This window comes from Bubalus bubalis, chromosome 4, assembly GCF_019923935.1.
Source record: "Bubalus bubalis isolate 160015118507 breed Murrah chromosome 4, NDDB_SH_1, whole genome shotgun sequence".
Taxonomy (NCBI): domain Eukaryota; kingdom Metazoa; phylum Chordata; class Mammalia; order Artiodactyla; family Bovidae; genus Bubalus; species Bubalus bubalis.
The window spans coordinates 100,620,583-100,643,316 of NC_059160.1; the positions used below are offsets into that span (position 1 = coordinate 100,620,583).

General features: G+C 39.0%; 1 protein-coding gene across 7 annotated transcripts in view; it reads left to right on the forward strand.

Moving 5' to 3' along the window:
* The window catches only part of ATP2B1 (ATPase plasma membrane Ca2+ transporting 1), a 135,355-nt gene that overhangs the window by 42,787 nt on the left and 69,834 nt on the right, over positions 1–22,734 (forward strand). For all 7 annotated transcript variants that reach the window (XM_025284346.3, XM_006067024.4, XM_006067025.4 and 4 more), the window contains exon 2: positions 19,321–19,748. In XM_025284346.3, the coding sequence (XP_025140131.1) occupies positions 19,541–19,748 (208 nt within the window). In that variant the 5' untranslated portion in view covers positions 19,321–19,540. The remainder of the gene's footprint in view (positions 1–19,320; positions 19,749–22,734) is intronic.

Genomic DNA, 22,734 nt, shown 5'->3' on the forward strand with positions numbered 1-22,734 from the left:
GCCTCTTCTGCACCACAGTTCAAAAGCATCAATTCTTCAGCTCTCAGCCTTCTTCATGGTCCAACTCTCACATCCATACATGACTACTGGAAAAACCATACCTTTGACTAGATGGACCTTTGTCAGCAAAGTGATGTCTCTCTCTCAAACACTGTCTAGGTTTGTCATAGCTTTTCTTCTAAGGAGCAAGTGTCTTTTAATTTCATGGTTGCAGTCACTCTCTGCAGTGGTTTGGAGCCCAAGAAAGTAAAATCTGTCACTGTTTCCACTCTTTCCCCATATATTTGCCATGAAGTGATGGGACCAGATGCCAAGATCTTCATTTTTTGAATGTTGAATTTTAAGCTAGCTTTCTCACTCTCCTCTTTCACCTTCATCAAGAGGCTCTTTAGTTCCTCTTTGCTTTCTGCCATTAATGTGGTATCATCTGCATATCTGAGATTGTTGGTATTTCTCCTGGCAGTCTTGATTCCAGCTTGTTTATTTGTCTTTCTCCCTCATTTAGGCTGTAAACTTCTTGAAGAAATTGCCCTGGATATAGGGCTTTACTCAAGTATCAGTTCAGTTCAGTCGCTCAGGCATGTCCGACTCTTTGAGACCCCATGTACTGCAGCTCGCCAGGATTCCCTGTCCATCACCAACTCCTGACTAGAGTTTACTCAAACTCATGTCCATTGAGTTGGTGATGCCATCCAACCATTTCATCCTCTATCGTCCCCTTCTCCTCTCATCTTCAGTCTTTCCCAGCATCAGGGTCTTTTCAAATGAGTCAGTTCTTCACAACAGGTGGCCAGAGTATTGAAGTTTCATCTTCAGCATCAGGCCTTCCAGTGAATATTCAGGACTGATTTCCTTTAGGATGGACTGGTTGGATCTCCTTGCAGTCCAACAGACTTTCAAGAGCCTTCTCCAGCACCACAGTTCAAAAGCATCAATTCTTCAGCACTCAGCTTTCCTCATAGTCCAACTGTCACATCCATTCATGACTACTGGGAAAACCATAGCTTTGACTAGACAGACCTTTGTTGGCAGAGTAATGTCTCTGCTTTTTAATATGCTGTCTAGGTTGGTCATGACCTTTCTTCCAAGGATCAACTGTCTTTTAATTTTATGACTGCAGTTACCATCTGCAGTGATTTTTGGAGCCCCCCAAAATAAAGTCTGTCACTGTTTCCCCATCTATTTCCCATGAAGTGATGGGACCAGATTCCATGATCTTAGTTTTCTGAATGTTAAGTTTTAAGCCAGCTTTTTCACTCTCCTCTTTCACCCTCATCAAGAGCCTCTTTAGTTCCTTTTTGCTTTCTGCCATAAGGGTGGTGTCATCTCCACATCTGAGGTTATTGATATTTCTCCTGGCAATCTTGATTCCAGCCTGTGCTTCATCCAGCCCACGTTTCTCATGATGTACTCTGCATATAAATTAAAGAAGCAGGGTGACAATATACAGCCTTTACGTACTCCTTTCCTGATTTGGAACCAGTCTGTTGTTCCATGTCCAGTTCTAATTGTTGCTTCCTGACCTGCATACAGATTTCTCAAGAGGCAAGTCAGATGGTCTGGTATTCCCACCTCCTCAAGAATTTTCCACAGTTTATTGCGATCCACCCAGTCAAAGGCTTTGGCATAGTCAATAAAGCAGAAATAGATGTTTTTCTGGAATTCGCTTGCTTTTTCGATGATCCAGCGGATGTTGGCAATTTGACCTCTGGTTCCTGTGCCTTTTTTAAATCCAGCTTGAACATCTGGAAGTTCATGATTCACATACTATTGAAGCCTGGCTTGGAGAATTTTGAGCATTACTTTGCTAGCGTGTGAGATGAGTGCAGTTGTGCAGTAGTTTGAGCATTCTTTGGCATTGCTTTTCTTTGGGATCGATCCGGGTTTGATCCTCCAATCTGCATCGGAGACAGATTCTTTACCATCTGAGCCACCAGGGAAGGCCTTACTCAGGGACTTTAGGAACTTGTTTGGGACCAATAGGAACTTCAGAAAAAACAGATTCAGGAAGATAAGGATGATACTGGTGATTGAGTTTGATTTGCTGCAAGACATTCAAATGTTGAAACAGTTGAAAACATTGGCCTGGGGCTTGATCAAATCCTGCAATATAGATTATGATGTGGTATTTGCTGTTCTGAGAGGCCTATGGAGATATCCCTGGGTGAGAACTTCATTTAAGATATGGTAAAAATGTAAAAAGCCAGGAAATATGTGGGCTGAGAATTGAATAGAGACCTGGGAGAACTAAGTAAGCAAGATAATGGAGAGGAGGGAAGAAATACTGTCAAATGACACAAAAATATATGGGAGGATGAGGACTGAGAAGAAGCCTGAGATTGTTAATCACCACAAGCAGCCAACTCAGGAGTGAAGATGGATCCAGTTTGCTCATCACAATGAGTGATGATCCAGGAAGAAGAACTGAAGATCGACCTTAATCAGAGGATGGACTTACCAGCTGGCACTTATGGTAAAGAAAGTGAAAGTCGCCCAGTCATGTCCAACTCTTTGTGACCCCATGGACTGTAGCCTGCCAGGCTCCTCTTCCTTTGTCCATGGAATGCTCCAGGCCAGAATACTAGACTGGGTAGCTGTTTCCTTCTCCAGGCCATGTTCCTAACCCGCGGATTGAACTCAGGTCACCCACATTGCAGGTGCATGCTTTACCAGCTGAGCCACCAGGGTGAAGAACCCACTTGCCAGTGCAGGGAATGCAAGAGGCATGGGTTCAATCCAGGGTCCAGAAGATTCCCGGGGGTAGGAAACGGCCACCTGCTCTGTCCAGTATTCTTGCTTGTAGACTCTCATGGACGGAGGAGCCTGGCAGGCTACAGTCCATGGGGCCACAGAGAGTTGGATATGACTGAGCAGAGCGACTAAGCACAAAAGGAAAGGCGGAAAAGGAGATCTTGTTTGGCTAGCAAAATCCAGGAGAGGCTCGTTTTGGGAAGAGGAGGAGAGAACAGTCTTATGGGGTGGTATCTGAATATGGAAGTTGAAGGAACCAGTATAAAGTGGTGGTTGGGGCTTGCAGTGGCAGTTCGGGAAATAAGGTCTGGGAGTAGACTTGAGTAGCCTGGAGAGGCAGGAGCAGGAGGAAATTTAGGAGACTCTGAATAGAAAAAGGAACAGGCTCGGATATGGGAGATGTGTGAGTGGATCATATGTAACTGAGAAAAACAAGTTTCTAATGGAACTAAGAACTCAGTTTTTAAAATTTCACCCACCGCTGCTCAGCCAGTTGATACATCTTTTCAGGGGTAGGTAAGTAACCAGATGGGTGTAGGATGAGAATGAAAGCACAGAGGACAGACGAGCAAAACTGCAGTCACTGACCACTGGGAAGTGAGCCTTTTTTAGGAAGGCAAGTATGATTGATTGCCTTTGAGCCTGAAGGTCAGAATGTCTACATAAGATTCCATTCTGTATAAGAGAAATGAAGAGAAGTTGTACCAGAGAGAAAGTCTTGAATATAGAAAAGTTCCCAGTGAGCATGACTTGTAATGTGCAGCTCTACCCTTGAATAGCAGTCACAGAGTACAGATCAAAGTCTTGGAATGAAGGTCAGGAATTGTGTGAAGCCAGAGTTTAAAGGATCATCAGTGTGCTGTGATGGGGTGGTTATGATTCAACACATCCACTAATGTCCTTATTCTTTGCATTTTGGTGAGTGAACTATAAATCAACTTCTTGCCTCACATCATCTTGAAATAACCTTATATTTTAGCCAGATGCCTTGAATGCGTTGCAGAAGTGAGTTTTGATATACTGGACCGTTCTTCAGTATCCGTGGCTGGAAAATGCAAAAGACTGTCAGCTACTATCACACGGTTTAAACAAAAAAATGAGAGAAAGGAGTGGAAAAGGATCTTCTGCCCTTCAATCTGTGTTCCGTTGTTTAAATATTGGAATAAATAGTCCTTGAGATCTAGAAGTTTTAATTAAGAAAACAGACAGCTCATGTTAAATTTACAGATAAGAGTTATGCTTCCTTAAATATTGCCAACTTTATTTTTGTGAGTTTGTTCTGTGACATAATGAGCATCCTGCCTCCTTAAGCAGTTAAGTGTAGGTTCTTGTGAACTGACAGGAGAGAGAAGCTCTTAAGAACTGAGTAGGCTGGTAGAGCAGCTGGTGTGACATTCAAGTGTTCATGTTGCCTTCGAGCTCCTGAACAGAAGGGGAAAAACACGGTTTTAATTTAGAAATCGCTTTCTTGACTATAGCTGAAATGCTCCAAGCCAGTGAGGCTAGAAAAATGATAGAACATTTTGTTCTCATATTTAACTGTAGATATGTGTTCTTGTATTTGTTGGTAAGCAGCGCTGGATTATATAAAATTACTTACTTCTGAGCTTTTCAAAGGCTCAGGGGTGGGGGCAGGTAGGAGAAGGTAGATCTCTGAATTGTAGTTCTCTGTTAAATTTGTTACAGTTTGATATATTTAGTTGTTTAAAATCATTTTACGTAAATTCAGAATAAAGCAGTACGTCTTCATGTTTCTTTGAAGGAAATTGCAGTATTTGTGTAATACATCAGTATATTTGGTATTAAAAATCAAAGTAACACCTATTTTTAGAGTATGGGCTACTTTCAAATGTTCATGCAGATTAAGAATAGCATGATAAATAACTGTGAGTAATTTGTTTCTATTGTTGTTGGGAAATTTGGGGTTAAGGTGGTAATCCAACAGTTTGTTCCTTAATCCAGTTTCAGGGCATACTTATTATCTCTAATAGTGGTTGTCCAGACCAGTAGCGTCACCATCGCCAGAGAAGTTTTTCGAAATGCAAATTCTTCTTACGTCCTATCCTAGATCTACTGAACTGGAGTCAGAGATCGCAGCAGTCTGTGGATTAAGGAGCCCCTCAGGTGATTCTGATGCAGGCTGAGGTTTGAGAAGCACTCATCGGTGGTCAGGACAACCTTCCCCGAGACACAGGCATCATCGGTGTTTGGGGCAAGATGATTCCAACTGGTTTGACCCTAAAGCAAAAATATCTATAGTGAACTTGAAGATCCCTGTGTTGGGGATCATTCACATTACACTTTTATCATATATTCTGCTTAATTAAGGACTTTGATGTCATAAACAAATCATATGTGCTGGAAATGACATATCAAAAGAATAATTGTCTTATAGCTCCAGGGACGGCGGTGAAGCCCTAGTTTAACAGGAACTGTTCTGCTTTGGGCTGACAAAGTTATTTCTTCATAAACTAAAGACTAAGAGGAATGGGACCTGTAGTGGGAACTAGGATAAGGAAACTGGGTGGGTTTGTTTTTTTTTTTTTTTTTTCCACATTTTTACTAAGCCAGAGTGCTGTAGTGTGGGTTCATCATTTTAATTGAACAGTAAAATTCTGAGCTATGCAAGGAAAAAAATGAATCTTGTAAGTGCACATGCAGATAAATTTTTGCTGTTACCTACAAACTGATCTCACGCTTGCTAACTGAAAATAGATGGAAAGAAACAATTATGGTCAGGATTGCAGTGCCACCCAGTCCCTCTCCACTGATTCCCTTGACAGTTAATTCAAGAAGAGGAACAAGCAGTGAAAAAAAGAATTGGCCACCACAGATGGCACCACGGTGGGAACGGGAGTCAAACATCAGAGACATGAAGGCAACAGAACATTTCGAGAGCGAAGTGGTTAGTAATAACAGAGGTTGCCACTAGGTCAGATAAAAGGGACTAAATGTGTCCATTAGATTTAGGAACAAGAGAGGTCAGTGATCACCTTGAAGAGTTGTTTCAGTGTGGCATAGGAGCAGCAGCTAGATAGAAATGGGGTGATCTGTGAGTTGGAGATGAAACAGAAATGGCAGATTTAAGAGGATGACAGCTAGATGTGGGATTGAGGATCATTTTTCCAGTGGACTTTTATGGGTAAGATTATTTCTTTTTTATTTAGATCTAATCACTAACTTTCTTACATATTGATTTGGCATCATTTTAGCATGAGTAATCCTAACAAATTATTTCTCAAATAAATGCATCATTTCTTCTGGGCTTTGTGAAGTATTGAAACTCAGCATTATTACTTGGCAAAGAGTCTAGCACCTGGTTAAGAACCACTGCCATGTAGCAGTCATTGTATAATTTACTTGGAAATCTTAACTTACATTGTCTGAAAGAATTTAAAGGAAAGTTTGTGTATTTGCATACCAAACTACTTTGAAAACTCTTTGAATCTCATGACTTTCTCTTAACAAACTAAACACCTAGCATATTATTTTAAACAGAAGTTTAGAAGGTTTTGTTTTGCTCTGCTGTTTGAATTGGCATTGATTACTTTTCAAATAGATTTTTAGCTAAGGTTCAAAAAAGAATGTCTCTATTCAGTAAACATTGAGCACCTACTATATTCCTGAGAGTGCTGGGGGTTAAAAATAAATGGCACAAATCCTGCCTTGAGTTCACAGATCATTGGGGAAGACAGAGTGGTAAACAAATCATTGCAGCCGTGTTTAAAAGCTGTACTAGAAGAACAAATTAGCGCTCCACTATTCTAATCTACTTGCTTCCCACACTGAGAGATTTGCTAAAGCGGTCATGCTGAATTTATCACTGGCAGCATCTGTAACTTGCCCTTCCAAGTATTGTATTTAGTCTGTCTCTCAAAGACTCTGGTGGATAAGTAACTTGCTGAGAGGAGTAGGGCTAGTTTTTTTCTCAACACAGACACAGCCATGATATTCATGAATTTTGGGGAACTTATAAATCAGGCCTTGTAGATAGTGCTTATTTTCTGCTTGTCAGTTCTCATGAAGCAAATCCTGTTGGGTGGATTTTATCTTGTATATGCGTATCATTCTTTACACACCTGAGGTAAATTGCTTTTCTAAACAAGCTTAATATTTTGTGCAAGTGTGTATGTTTTCTTTAAGCCCCTTAAAATGTGATTAAAGTCAGTTAAGAGTAATATTAAAAGCAAACAGTCCCTTGGTTCTTCACAGTGTTTTAATGGAATAATTTGAATATAACAAAATCCTGTAAAAGAAACTTCCCGCCACTCATGGTCTTGTGATGTCTGTTCCTGCGTATGTATGATATTATATCATCTGCTCTTTCCTCCATTACAGTCATATATTACAATAAGTATTTAACCTGTTCAGCAATATCCAGTAAATTTTTATCATTTCTTACTAAAATTGTTTTAAGTTTTTAAAAACTTCATTTTAGGATATGAGTCAGGTATAATTTTTTTTTTCTGCAGAAGGTGACTATATAAGGAACTTGAAAGAGGGTAGTACTTTTTGTTTAAGATATGAAGATCAAAGATAAATAAATGTTCAGTATGTAGAAAGGATGCTTAGTCACTCAGTTGTGTCCAACACTTTGCCATGGTCTGTAGCCTGCCAGGCTCCTCTGTCCATGGGTTTTTTCAGGCAAGAGTACTGGAATGGATTGCCATTTCCTCTTAAGTTTAATCATAGGTATACAGTCTTCCTCCCTTAGGGAACATTTAAGGTGGGGAGTTTCAGGTTGCTCACCCTGGCTGAGAGTTACTGCTAATATCTGATGGGGTGGGGCAGGGAGGGGCTGGGTGAGGCTGGATTTCTTAATTTATGAAATAGTGCTCACAGTCAATAAAATGCCAATAGGAGCCACAGTGAGAAACAGCTATAAAGATACTGTCCCTCTTCTCATAGCTACCTGTCTACAAAGGAATTTGAGTCAATTTTTATGTTTAAAAAAAAAATGAAAATGGAGATAACTTGAGTCTTCTTTTTTGAAATGCTGCAGTCAAAAACTTCGGTCAATCAAAAGGTGTGTAACAGCTGAGGCAGTAGCGCCCATTTGAGGCACACCGCCAGCTATTTTCTCGATAGTAGCCTCTGTAGAACTTATATGTTGTTATGATTTATCCCATGTTTTAAATTTTGATCTTTTTACCCTTCTTTTAATGGTTTTTGTGAGCATTTAATGCTTGCTTTCTTTCGTTCTTTTTGGCAGTAGATGATGATGAGTATTTGGTTTCATTGCTATAAAATGAACCATCAGATTTGATCTTCAACATGCCTTTCAGTTGTTAAATTCTGATTCTTTGTTATGTAATAATTTTTTTAGCAGAATACTGGCTTTTTAAATTTTGTTCATTGTTGGTATATTGATTTAGAAACTTAAACAATTTTTATCATTAAGTGAATGAAAATTTTCTTGAGAAGATCACTAGTCTTTCCCATTCTATTGTTTTCCTCTATTTCTTTGCATTGTTCACTTAAGGCTTTCTTATCTCTCCTTGCTATTCTCTGGATCTCTGCCTTCAGTTGGGTATATTTTTCCCTTTCTCCTTTGCCTTCACTTCTCTTCTAGTATATATAGTATATGTATAAAATATATGTACAGAATATATATTTGTATAATATATATACAAATTATATATTGCATATACATACATTATTATAGACTATCTCTACAGAATATTATAGTATACATTTATAGATGTATAAGTAAATGTATATATATATATAGAATATATGTACATCTATATCTAATTCAACCTCTTTCTGCAAATACATATATATATGTATACACACACACACACACAACTAGATATATATTTACTAGTGTGTATACATACTAGTGTAGTTCAGCGTAGTGTAATGTAAAAGGTAATTTTCTTACTAAGGAACATGTGTTCCAGTGATCTAGTTAGAAAAATTTGGCAGTGATGTTGGCCATGAGCACAAGTCAAGTCAAGAATGATAAAATGCATATAAAGATATGGAAAATGTAGGGGGAAAGCTAGGTGAGCAGAGAGACATAAGTGATTTATGTAGCTCTGTGGTTCCAAAGGGCTTCCCAGATATCTCATCTGGTAAAGAATCTGCCTGCAATGCAGGAGACCCTGGTTTGATTCCTGGGTTGGGAAGATCCACTGGAGAAGAGATAGGCTACCCCCTCCAGTATTCCTGGGCTTCCCTTGTGGCTCAGCTGGTAAAGAATCCTCTTGCAATGTGGGAGACCTGGTTTCAATCCCTGAGTTGGGAAGATACCCTGGATAAGGGAAAGGCTACTCACTCTAGTATTCTAGCCAAGAGAATTCCATGGACTGTATAGTCCATGGGGTCGCAGAGTCCAACACAACTGAGTGACTTTTTTCACTTTCACTTCATTGTTCAACAAATTATAGTGTTGTTCCCAGGTTAGCAGAATTGATATTTTAGGATTGGTAAATATTCCTATTTGCTGTCTAGTTAGACATCCTTGGCCTTTGCTTGGGATTTAAAATTGAAAAGTGAAAAACCATATTTTACACTACGAAATATCCATGATGTCTTTATTTCAGTTAAAATTAATTCTATTTTTTTAAATTTCTTCACACAATGCTTTGTTATCTAACTCATGGGACACACATTTATCAATTATGCCTTACATCTCTGCAGTTCTTTGAAAAACATTCACATTCAGTTATCTTGTGTGCTCACAACAAATTATAAAGAAGAGTGAGCTAAGAGAGTTAGAAGACAGTGGAGCTTCTGACTAGAAGTCTCATGGCATTTTCAACAGTGTACAAGCACTGAATTCACTTTCTTAAGTAAGCTAATGTATACGAGGATAGAAGATAGAAGAACCTCTGCTAATATTTCACGAATTATATGATTTTGAATAATATTAGAGATTCTTTGAAAATAAGAATTCATAAATATTTACATGAAATAATACATGTAAAGCCTCAAGTTTATGCTTCTGGCAGAGTTGCTTTTATGGCACTAATTCTCAAAGAGTCAATAATTATAAACAATGTAAAATATTGTTTAAGGTATTAGGAAACGTTTTTCTCATACATTTGGAAGTCAAAAGTATGAACTAGATCTCACTGGGGTAAAATCAAGTTCCTGGGGGGCTGTGTTCCTTCCAGGCTCTTGGGGGGAATCCATTTCCTTACTTTTTCAGCCGCTAGAAGTTGGCCACATTTTTGACTTGTGACTTTGTTGTATCTTCAAAGCCAGTAGTATCTGCTTAAGTGTTTCTAAAGATGCTATCCCTCTGGTTATGATTGCTCTCCCTGCTTCTTCCACTTAAAAGGACTTTTGTACATACACTGGGCCTATCAGGAAAATCTTCCCATCTCAATAATCTCAACTGATCAGTAACTTTAATCCCATATGTATCCTTAAATTGCCTTTCCTATATTTCAGGTTCCAGTAATTAGAACATAGACATTTTAGGGGGACTATTCTGCCAACCACACAAGGCCCAGGAAGGCCAAGGAGAGCAGGAAGAAAAGGGAGAGGGTTCAACGTTTGATGGAAGGAAATAAAGGAAGCGAAATTCACATCCCCATGGCTTTTAGTCTAAAAGCAAATCCCAGTCTTTGCTGCATAGGAGGGCCATATGTCAAGCAGGAAGCTGCAGTGATATTGGTCTGCTCAAACAGAGGAAGGAGGTTAGGGCTGTTAAAGTAGCAATAAATCTAGTGGGGAAATCACAGGGGAGGCGGCTACAGATCTTCATATAAACTTTACTCCAGTCTCTCCAATACCTGAACTGCATTTGTGTGAAGGAGACTACAAAGTAACAGATGGAAGTCTGAGATAAGTAATCAGAGATTTTAGGTACTTTCCACTCTAGGGGAGAGGGGGCAGAATTTGGACTTCTGTGGTTTTTCCAGTAGTCATGTATGGATGTGAGAGTTGGACTGTGAAGAAAGTTGAGCACTGAAGAATTGATGCTTTTGAACTGCGGAGAAGTTGTTTTGAACTCCAAGTTGACTTGGAGAAGACTCTTGAGAGTCCCATGGACTGCAAGGAGGTCCAACCAATCCATCCTAAAGGAGATGAGTCCTGGGTGTTCTTTGGAAGGAATGATGCTAAAGCTGAAACTCCAGTACTTTGGCCACCTCATGCGAAGAGTTGACTCATTGGAAAAGACTCTGATGCTGGGAGGGATTGGGGGCAGGAGGAAAAGGGGATGACAGAGGATGAGATGGCTGGATGGCATCACCGACTAGATGGACGTGAGTCTGAGTGAACTCTGGGAGTTGGTGATGGACAGGGAGGCCTGGCGTGCTGTGATTCATGGGGTCGCAAAGAGTCGGACACGACTGAGCAACTGAACTGAATGAAAATAAGCTGTCTTTATCTTTAGAGGGCCCCCTGCCAAACCCCAGATCCATAATTTGTGTTCCTATAGAAGGAGTTGTGGCTTCCCTGGTGGCTTAGTGGGTAAAGTGTCTGCCTGCAATGCAGGAGACCTGGGTTCAATCCCTGGGTCAGGAAGATCCCCTGAAGAAGGAAATGGCAACCCACTCCAGTACTCTTGCCTGGAAAATCCCATGGACAGAGAAGCCTGGTAGACTACAGTCCATGGGATCGCAAAGAGTTGGACACAACTGAGCGACCTCACTTCACTTCTTCAGAAGGAGTCATGGACTAAGAATCTTTGTAAATACCTTTTTTTTTTTTTTTTTTACTTTCATGTTTACTGAGATATGTGATAGATCTAGTAAATAGAAATTTGACCTAACACTTAAGTTACTTTGGTATATGAATGAAAATTTGAAGACATTGAGTTATTTCAGTGTAGATACCGTAAGAGAAATGTTGGAATTTTTTTGCAAAAGAATATATGAAATCAGAAGTAAATTAATCACTGAATTAATTACAGAATTTGTAAGTATTAAAAAATTAAAGACTAAGATTTAGGACTGTAACTTTTTCTGTTAATTTTGGAATTTCATCCTGAGTTGGGAGTGATTTGGAAAAATCAAAATTACTTGGGAATCTTTAGTTGACTTGAAGGACACATTAAGAGATTAATGAAAGTTTAAATGAAAAGATTGGTTTCTAACAAATTTTGATTTATAACCAGTTTGCATAAATCTAAAGTTGAAATTAATGAAATGCCTTTCCTAAGCTGATGACCACAATTAGCAGATCTTCAAATTGGATGTTATGTTTCATACACTGTATACAAAAATAAGTTTTCTCATCTGGGTTATGTTGTCTTTGACCTAATCTTGTCTAAAAGGAATCTTGATTTTTAAAAGCTAAGCAGTTTAGGATCACGGGAATGGAGTGCTGAATAGAAGTTGTGTACATGTATAAAGCGTACTTAACTGCATCAGGACTGATGGTGTTATTTTTTAAAACAGGGATGGACTTTCAAGACTAGTGTATGTGTGTGTGTGTGTGTGTGTGTGTGCGTGCGCGCGTGTGTGTGTAGTCACTCAGCCATGTCCAACTCTTTGCGACCTCATGGACTGTATAGCCCACCAGGCTCCTCTATCCATGGGGATTCTCCAGGCAAGAATACTGGAGTGGGTTGCCGTGCCCTCGTCCAGGGGATCTTCCCAACCCAGAGATCAAACCCAGGTCTCCCGCGTTGCAGGCGGATTCTTGACTGAGTGAGCCACCAGGGAAGCCCTTTAGGATTTGAGTCATCACCAGAACAGCATGGGCTGTCTTCAAGATTTGAACTGTCCTCCATACATTCTTTCAGTATAGCTTCATCAACTCCAAGGGAGTCTAACTCAGCAAGGGACCCTTTATTGGTCAGAGTTCTCCCTCTCCAGAGAAAAGAAAGAACCAAGGGGAAATCTATCTGTATAGTGATTTATCATCTATAGTGATTTATCAGGAGGAATTTGCTCAGGCAGTTACAGTGACTGAGAAGTCCCACAATCTGCCATCTACAAAGTAAAGACTCAGGGAAGCTTGTGGTTTCATTCAGTTTGAAGGTCTGAGAGCCAAGGAAGTCGATGGGTAATTGCCAGCCTGAGGGCCGAAGACTGGACAGTCAGGCAGGGAGTGGGGTACAATTTACCATTTTTTGTTTTGTGTGGGTGCTCACTGGATTGGATGATGCCCACCTACATAAGAAAGAGCGGTCTGCTTCACTTAGTCTACTCATTCACGTGCTAATCTCATCCAGAAATACCCTGGTAGGCATACCCATAAATGTTTGGCCAAATACCTGAGCACCATGGGATCCAGTCAAGTTGACAAAGAATTAATAACTGTTACAGATCTGTTCCAATATGGGATAACTTGTTACTAATAAGTGCTGCCTCTGCCAAAAATCTACCTCTCTGTAACTTTCTTTCATTTCATACTAGTTGTGCCCTCCACTATAGAATACATCTAGTCACTGTTCTACACTGTAAATTTTCAAATGTTTTATGCTGTCCTTATATGAGAAATCTACAATTCAACACAAATGAACATATCTGTGAAACCGATAGACTCACAGACATAGCAAACAGACTTGCGGTTGCCTACACACAAGTGGAAGAGTGGAGAGGGGGAGAGAAGGATTCGGAGTCCGGGGTTAGCAGATGTAAACTATTATACGCAGGATGGATAAGCAACAAGGTCCTACTGTGTAGGACAGGGAACTTTATTCAGTATCCCGGGATAAAACAGAATGGAAATGAATATGAAAAAGAATATATATATATATATATAACTGATTCCTTTTGCTATATAGCAGAAATTAACACAACACTGTAAATCAGCAATACTTCAGTGAAAGTTTTTTAAAAATTTCAAATGTTTGAAAATAGCCATCTTGAGATATTCCTCTCCTAGACTAAATTCTTTCCACAACTGTAATGGACTGGTTTTCTGACGTCTTCAACATTCTCTTTATTATTTTTTACACTGTGCATCTCATGTAATTCATACCTGACCAGTGCAAAATCTAGTTGGCCTGTTGTCCATAATACACATAAAAGTTGGTGCCCCTCTTTTGTTCATTAGTCTTTTTGATGTATTCAGTCATCATATGCTTTATCTGTATAGCAGAGCCTCACCTATATTAGACTTATCATCAGAATTCTATGTTTATTTAGGTTTAGAAATCTTAACAATAAAAATTTGTTTGTTGTTGTTTAGTTGCTAAGTCATGGCCAACTCTTTTGTGGCTGTATGGACATTAGCCCACCAGGGTCCTCTGTCTGTGGGATTTCTCAGGCAAGAATACTGGAATGGGTTACCATTTCCTTCTCCAAGGGATCCTTCTAACCCAGGGGTTGAACTGCATCTCGTGCATTGGCAGGCAGATTCTTTACCACTCAGTCACCAGGGAAGCCCAACAATAAAAATAGCTCACATGCATTTACAATTTACTGTGTGCCAGGCTAAGTTCACATTGTTTTATATATAGTCACACATTTAGGGAGGTGTGTTATGTTGTGTCTGTGTTGTATGATCCTGTAACATTATAAGTGTCTACATGCAAGGCAAAGTAGAAAGGATTTGTTAACTCCCTTTGTTAGTTTTTAATACTCCTGTCATTGCTGCCTAAGACAGCTTGGGAATGGGAGGGGAAAGCACTTACATCATGTTAATTAACATCAAGCCAATGCTTTGAGTAAACTGAACCTCTGTCTTTGAATGTATACAGTTGGGTTTCTTATATGTCATATTTGTACAGTTATGTTTTTGAAATTAAATGTAAGAGATCATACCTTTGTACTAATAGTTAACGTCCCATTCCCACCTGTCTTTCCAGATTCTAATTCTGTCATCTGATAAACTTGCTGAGTTACCTAGCTGCAAGTCATCTATAGATTGGAGAAATATAACTTCTGTGTTTTCACATCACTAATAGAAGCTTAGAACAGTTGGGCATTTGAAACCCAATAATGCATTAAATAACACCTTTCAGGTTGTTCCTCTTATGCTAGTACACTTAGTTATAGTAGATATGTTTTCTTGCCTGCAGGAATCATCATGTTACTGTATAATATTAATAATCACTTTTAGAGGTCAGTGTTTCATCCAACTCCATATTTCATTACCAAATTTATTTAGCTGTCCAGCTATTTCTTTTAGTTTTTCTAATGTGTGGTATTTTTGTTGTCCTCATTATTGTTGAGTCTAAATAATATCATACAGCCATTCTGTGATCCAGAGTCAGGTGACCTTGTGAAAGAAAGCATTGATTTGTAACATTAACAAAACTGTCTGTTTATGAGCTTCACTCAGTGCTAAGACTTCATAGTCATCCTTTTGTTTTCTTTTGGGGTCCTGCCTGCCCATTCACAGTAAAGCTTATGTGTCAGTTGGAATCCATCTCATTCTTTTTGAAGACTGTAGCTATTTTTGCCCAACTTTAGTCTTAAACCATCTGTCTTTTTATGTAATAACTCAAAGATTACCAACAGTGCTTGGATCAGAGACATCATCTAGGGATTCTGGGATAAATTATGTATGGAGATAGGTGTTTTCTTTAAAACCCCCCTCTTGTGGAGCCTCAGCTTCCAAGATTTCTTCTTAAACTTTTCAAATGGAAGATCAGAATCTCTTCATGAACAATGAGAAGCAAAGGAAATGTTCTTTCTGTTGTATCTCAGTTCTAAATAGTGTATCTCTCTCTTGATTGTCATGGTGTAGCTAACAATAAAGAGCAAAGCTTTTTTGTTGTCCTTGGCATTTTTGTCAGTTTACTAGTTAGGTGACTAGAAGAGTGAATAATAGTAGGGAAGAGAAGAAAATAGAAGAGGTTATAGACAATCTAGAAATAGACAACAGTTCAATTTATCATTTGTGGGTTAATCAGTAGTTCAGATAGTCCACTTTGGGAAAGTGGTTCATTTGCATTTGGTAGTTTTCTCTGGACTTCTCTTTCTTTACACAGTAGGGGGAACTGAACATGGTGACATGTACTTTCCAAAGCCCTGAGAGTTGCAAAGTGATAGAAAAACCTCCAAAAGGAGTTTATTGACAAATAACGAAAAGATCACGGTTAGGACAGACTTTAGGTGTTGGTTGACACAAGAGCCCAAATGATCATCCCTTCCTTTTAGACGCGTTCTCAGAGGCTTTCCGCATCTCAGTTTTAAGTTCAGTAAGAAGAAACAAGTCTATTCCAGAGTCACAGTAGAAGCCCTGTTGCCACCTGTTGGCCTTTGTCAAGTCACATGCATGTGACCGAACCCATCATCCTTATGGTCAGGGCAGTATCTGGATATGGGGATGGACCATTGAGAGCTGGGGAAGGGCAGAGGTAGCAGATAACAAATACCACTCTAATGTCTATTGAATTCTCGTTTTATCATATAAATTGGTACATTTGCTGCTGTTTGACTGTTTAACCTACAAACATTTCCATTTCAGCCTGATAAAGATGAAGACTTAAAGCAGAGACAGATAGTATAAGAAACATGACTTTTGATTTGCAAATAGAGGTTTGATTCTAGCTCTGTTATGTATCCTTATTGTTGAGAAATTTAAGGGCCACCCAGTAAACAATACCCTTCTCTCCAGCGTGAATTCTGTCAAGAGAAAAGGCAAATATTGACACGTAGGAATAAAAATACTACTTTTATTACTGACAAAAGCTGAAATGAATGACTTAGGTTTTGTGTGATAACTGAGATTCTAGTATTGAACCCAGAACTAAACAGTTACTTACAACTCCACCCCAGGCATTTTGAAGGATGATACGATTTTCTACCTGGGGGTCTGCCCCTACTTATTCAGACCAGATTGCGGGAGTCTTACAGACATGTTGTTTACAAAGAAGGCAAGGAGGTGAGGAAGCTCCTTGTTCTCTGAAAATCAGTCAAGCAGTTCATTTCAGCTTGATGGTGATAGATGGGTAGGAGGCCAGAACTTGTTGAGGAAAATTTCTCTTTCTGGAAACCAGAGGAATGGTGACATACATGCTTCCAACACACAGACTGATGAATCTTAATTGTTTTATTTCTTAAATAATAATGATTTACTCTAGGATTGGTGTGATGTTCAGATGCCAAGAAATTTTAGGTAGGAAAACACAGAGATCGTAAAACTAACCACCCTCTCCAGCTTTTGAAGTTGAGTTATTATAATAATTGATGTGTGAGTATGAACCCACTTTGCCTAGGGGATGAGTAAAATTAGTAATAATTGGGCAAGCATAAGGATTTGTGAAGTGGGTGGAAGCAGGCAAAGAAAGAAAATGTCTTACAGAATTCATAACTGTCACATCCTTGTAAATTTAAGCCAAGGCCAGCGAACTTTTCCTTCCCCAGGCGTCTTTAAGCAGCGGGTAAAGAGTCAGCACCTTCGTCCGCTCTCCTGTCCAGGGGCCCTCACGTTTTGCTCTCTGACCTAGTAGTGTTGATGTCCCCTGATAGTTTGTTAGAAACAGAAATTGTGGTGCCCGCCTTAGCCGGGCTGAAACTCTGGCAGTGGGGCTGGCAGTCTGTAGTTTAACAAGTCCTCTAGCCAGTTCTGATGGGTATTGAACTGGGAGAAACACGTACCACGATTTTGCAAACATCCCTGTAACAATTCCATTGCTGAAGACTAAATGCACTTGCAAGTAATCTTTTCTAGTTCCTCATCATTAGTGACAGTGAAAGTCACTGAGTCGTGTCCGACTCTTCGCAACCCCATGGACTATACAGGCCAGAACACTGGAGTGGGTCGCCTTTTCCTACTCCAGGGGATCTTCCCAACCCAGGGATCGAACCCTAGTTTCCTGCATTGCAGGTGGATTCTTTACCACCTGAGCCACAAGGGAAGCCCAGTCATTAAGCATTTATTAAATACGGGTTTCCCTTGTAGCTCAGTTGGTAAGGAATCTGCCTGCACTGCAGGAGACCCAGGTTAGATCCCTGGGTCGGGAAGATCCCCTGGAGAAGGAAATGACTACCCATTCCGGTATCCTTGCTTGGAAAATCTCGTGGACAGAGGAGCCTGGTGGGCTGCTGTCCATGGGGTCACAAAGACCTGGACACGACTGAGTGACTAACGCTTACTTACTTAAATATGGGGAATTCTGGGGAGCAGAAGAAATTGAGTAGGTAAAATTGAGCTTAGTCTTGAATGTCCAACAGATATTAACATTAAGCCTGTATTTTCATCATATAGGTTTAGATAGAGTGGCACAGTGGTTATTTAAAAGACTAAATAGAACCTCAAAATGTAGAAGGGATTGGTTATAGGAGATAATAGAATGAGAAAGAAACTAGAGGGTAGTGATTGTAATCTGTGTAGGACACTTGAAGATGGAGGAGAAAAGGGGATGTACAGAAGAGGCTTTTCAAAGGAACGATTAACTGAGCTCAGTTAACTCACTGAAGCTGAGGTGGACAGAATCAAAGATGATTTAAGAGCTGAGGCCCACATGATTAAGATAATGATAGTTGGGAAGGAGCTTTCCAATTAAGGAATAAAGTGAATCCATTGTCAGGCGTGTTAACTTTGTGGTCCTAGTTTAAAAGGACATATATTGAGAAGGAAAAGTTGAGAGCTCGTTTTCAGTTGGTTTAGAGTAAGAGGAGAACTTGAAAGCACATTTGTCCCTTGGTGTTGGCAGGAGATTGGTTCTAGGCCAAAACGGCCCCCAACCTCCCAATACCAAAATCTGCAGATGCTCATGTGGGCCATCTATCTATGGGTTCCACATTTGCCCATTCAGCCAACGGATTGTTGTGAAGAAAATTACAGTAATGTATTCATTCATTCTTGAAATGCTTACTGAATGTCTACCATGGGTCCGGCACAGTTCTAGGTTCTCAGGATATAAAAATGGACCAACCCGTGCCCAGCCTTCGGAACTAATGTTGTGGGTGGAGGGAGACAACAAATAAGTAAATAAATGAACAAAATAATTTCAGGTAATAACTAAGGGCCAGCAAAGAAAATAGAGTAACAGTGAAGAGTGGCTAAGGGGTAGAGGATTTCTTTAGATAGTTAGTCCGTGAGGACCTGAGCTGGCAACATGTGACAGAAACCAGTTGAAAAATGTGAAACAGGTGAAAGATAGTTTTAGGAAGCCAAGAGGTGCTGGCATCACAGAGTGCCCAAGGAGAACTGCAGGAAAGCATGTGAGAAGGTTCGTGGTGCTTTTTGCCTTTTCAGGCACTCTTCCATATGAAAGGTTTGGAGAGAGAGGATAGTGTCTATTTGAAGGAACATGGGCTTAGAGGCATCCTACGTCATTCATGTCAGGCATTTGTTGGCTGTGTAGAAACTCCTCAATTTATCTGAGGCCTATTCTTCCTCAGTAGAGTAAGGAGTAATAACACCTCATGGGATTAAATTGTGATGATTAAGTGAGAGAATGAATTTAAAGCCGCTAATATATTGCTTGTAACACGTGCTTAATGATAACTATTAATAATCTCGATTGGTCATGTGAAATACAGTTTTATTTAATAATGGTGAAATATCATGTCTCTTGATACACAGTTTTATTTAGAAGTTATAGTTTGAACTTTTATCATGCAAAATGTTTTAAGGGGTGCAAGACTGTTATTTTTGCAGTTAAATGATATATTTTGATTAGGGATCTGATGACACTTAAAGTATGCTTATATGCATAACACTCTCAGATGGATTTTACTCACTTTAAATATTTTCTTCTTACAGATATGTACCTCTCATGACTGATAGGAAGAAACTAGTCATGGGCCAAAGGTCAAGATACTTCCCTGGGAAATGCTGCTGATGCTCCTTTACAAAGTCATACAATGAATGTTTGGTTTAAGAAAGATTTTCCTATTTAAGAGATTTTCATCTTGGAAATATATCAAGTGAAAATTATAGAGTTTTTTGGGAAACATTTTCCTCCTAATAAATTATACCTGTAATGGGCGACATGGCAAACAACTCAGTTGCATATGGTGGAGTAAAAAACTCTTTGAAGGAAGCTAATCACGATGGAGACTTTGGAATTACACTCGCAGAGCTTCGGGCCCTCATGGAGCTCAGGTCCACAGACGCATTACGGAAAATACAGGAAAGCTATGGAGACGTCTATGGAATCTGCGCCAGGTTAAAAACATCTCCCAATGAAGGTGAGCTGTATTATGTCCCTTTTTAGTACTTTGTTCAGCAAGTGCTGTGATTGACTCATAAAGAAGCATGCTTAGATTGTCTTAGCTGTTGTTTGATGATGCCATTCTTTTTTAACATTTAAGATGGGCTAGCTGTCAGATTCGGAGAAGGCAATGGCACCCCACTCCAGTACTCTTGCCTGGAAAATCCCGTGGACGGAGGAGCCTGGTGGGCTGCAGTCCATGGGATCGCTGAGGGTCGGACACGACTAAGTGGCTTCACTTTCACTTTTCACTTTCATGCATTGGAGAAGGAAATGGCAACCCACTCCAGAGTTCTTGCCTGGAGAATCCCAGGGACGGCAGAGCCTGGTGGGCTGCTGTCTATGGGGTCGCACAGAGTTGGACACGACTAGAGCAACTTAGCAGCAGCAGCAGCAGCTATCAGATTGGTGTAAAGTAACTTTAGATCAAAAAATAGTATTGCACAGTAATTTATTTTAAGTCGGTGGGAGGAAGGATTTTGTACTGTCACACATGTTGCTGCTTGTTTATTAAAGAGCATGGTTGTCTTTCCACTTGAGCTTTGGAGGGTGGAACCAGACTTGGTAGTTCCCAGGAGATTCTGTAGAAATAAACCCTGCTCACTATCCTTCATTTTGCCAGGCAGCTTAAAATAGTTTTCACTGCCTGTAGCTGATTGAGTTGTTGTTTTTTTTGTTGTTTTTTTTTTTTTTAAAAAAAACAACAAAAAAACCTAAAACTTTAGCAATTTGTTCAGAAGGTACCAGAGCAAATGGAGTAGATTAGATGGCAATTTTTTATTTAGCAGACATTTCCTTTGATTAAAAATAGTTTTCAATCTTAGAATTATATTCAATTTCCGTGTTCAAAGAAGTCTTTGGTTTCATAATTCTTGATTTGTAGTAAATTTATTTTTGAGAAGCAGAAGAATTCCTTATAACTTCATTACATTATAATCTTTGAAGTGTTTTCAAAGGATGACCTTTTTTTATACACTGATCATGTTAAACATGAAATTAAGGTTAGGGAGTTTCAGGATGGCATTTCTGCACACTGCAAAGGAAGCGGCAGGCAAATATATGAAGGTGAGTGTTTGGTGGTTACAGTTTATTTTAGTAAGAATAGGTGGTTAGTAACGTTAAAAGTTTAAAGGATATTAGTATATATCCTTTATATCTTTATGTAGAAAGGAGTATCTGTCTAAAGCCAGTTCTAGAGAAATCATTTTTCCGGAAGCATCTTATGCTGTGCCACTACTTGTGATAAATTTTGGGATCATAGCAAAAAGTTATTTCCAAAATTGTCAAAGAATTTTAAATCATAGCAAAAGATTCTTTGAAGCCTTTATATAATTCTATGTGAATTGCTCATTGTTTTAATGATGGGTACTTACTTTAATTTTTCTGAGGAAGCTGATGTCAATATTCCCATTTCCTTAAAGGGCTTCCTCAGGTCACTTGGAGCATGTTCTTTTTTCTGTAAAGTCTTCCAGATGGTCTGGATCTTTTCCTCAGGTCAGAACCACTGGAAACATCTCAGTTACACCTTAAATATGCTGTACCATTTTAAGAGCTGCTTCAGGGAATCGGAAACAGACACGTGGGCTTGAATCGATGTAATATGACAAAATTGGAGCTTGTTCTTTATACAAGTCTTACTTTAAAGTTTTAGCTAACTTCATATGACTTTAGAGATTTGTATGTTACTTATGCTATTCTCAGTTGGTTGATTCAGTAGTTTAACCATCTGTACTTAACTACATTTAATCTAAAACCTAATCATTGGATGTTTCAGTATCACCAAATTGATCAAAAGCATTAACATTTTTTAAAAACCCTCAGTATAACCGAAAGTGATACTGAACTGTACTTTGAAACCTGCCCTTAACTGCACTTTCCCCAACCATAGCTCTGTGTTTCCCTAGTTAATCAGAACTTTTGTCTTCTCATAACTAAAAATCCCTCCATGGTGTGTTATTTTTAATGGACTTAGTTTCTGTTTAGTTTGCACTGCAGTTGCTTTTCTTCTCTTATTTCAGGCAGCGCTCCTTACACTGATTTTGGTTTAATTAGTGAAGTTTCTTAAATTAACTGAAAAGTTAAACCTAATACATTAGTTTCTAAATTTAGGGGAAGGGAATGATTATGTACCTCTCTTGTGACATGGTGGAAGTTGTGTATAATCTGTAGAAATAGTCAACACTCAAAATTGTGTGTTTTATTGCTGTTTTGTGCTATTAAACAAGTGAATGCTGTATCCGCCTCGTTTACTAGAGCACTCTTGCTCATCTCTCTCCTAGTATAGTGAATTTAATTTTTGTCAAAATTTGTACAGACTTTTGTCTTCTACTCTTTATATATAAGCTTGTCATTGTGAAATATTCTTTTAAAGAATTTTGTAAGCATTATATTTGTACTTACACTCCTTATAAGAATAAATATAAACAACAGCAGCTTTCACAACAATGTCATTTCCAAAGAAATAGTTCTAGTTTAATTTAGAAATAACTCACTCAGAAAGCTAATGAATATTTTGTCACTGATCAACTAGGCAAATAATAACAAGTGACTCATCATTGGGGAGGTTTTATGCCCGAGTGAAATGATCTAGACAATAAGTAGCCTTTTGTTAGTATGATCTGCTTATGATCATGGAAAGTGAGATAGAAATACGATTCTTCAGCGTACAGGAATTTTGTTTAGGTAAAACTGATGCTTATGTGTCCCTTTAGTTGTTTCATTCATTAATTTCTTCATTGATAACATATAATCTTTCAGATCTAGGTCATTGTCGTATGTATTATATAATCCCTAAAAAAAGAATTAGTGTTGGGAGTTGTAAGTGTATAATTAAATTACATTCCAATTTCAGAGATGTTAATACAAGGTAAGAATATGTGTGTTTTAGAGTTGATTTATTGTGTTTATTGGGTATCTTCTATCTGATTGTCACTTTTCTAGGCTCTGGGCATGTGCATGTATGC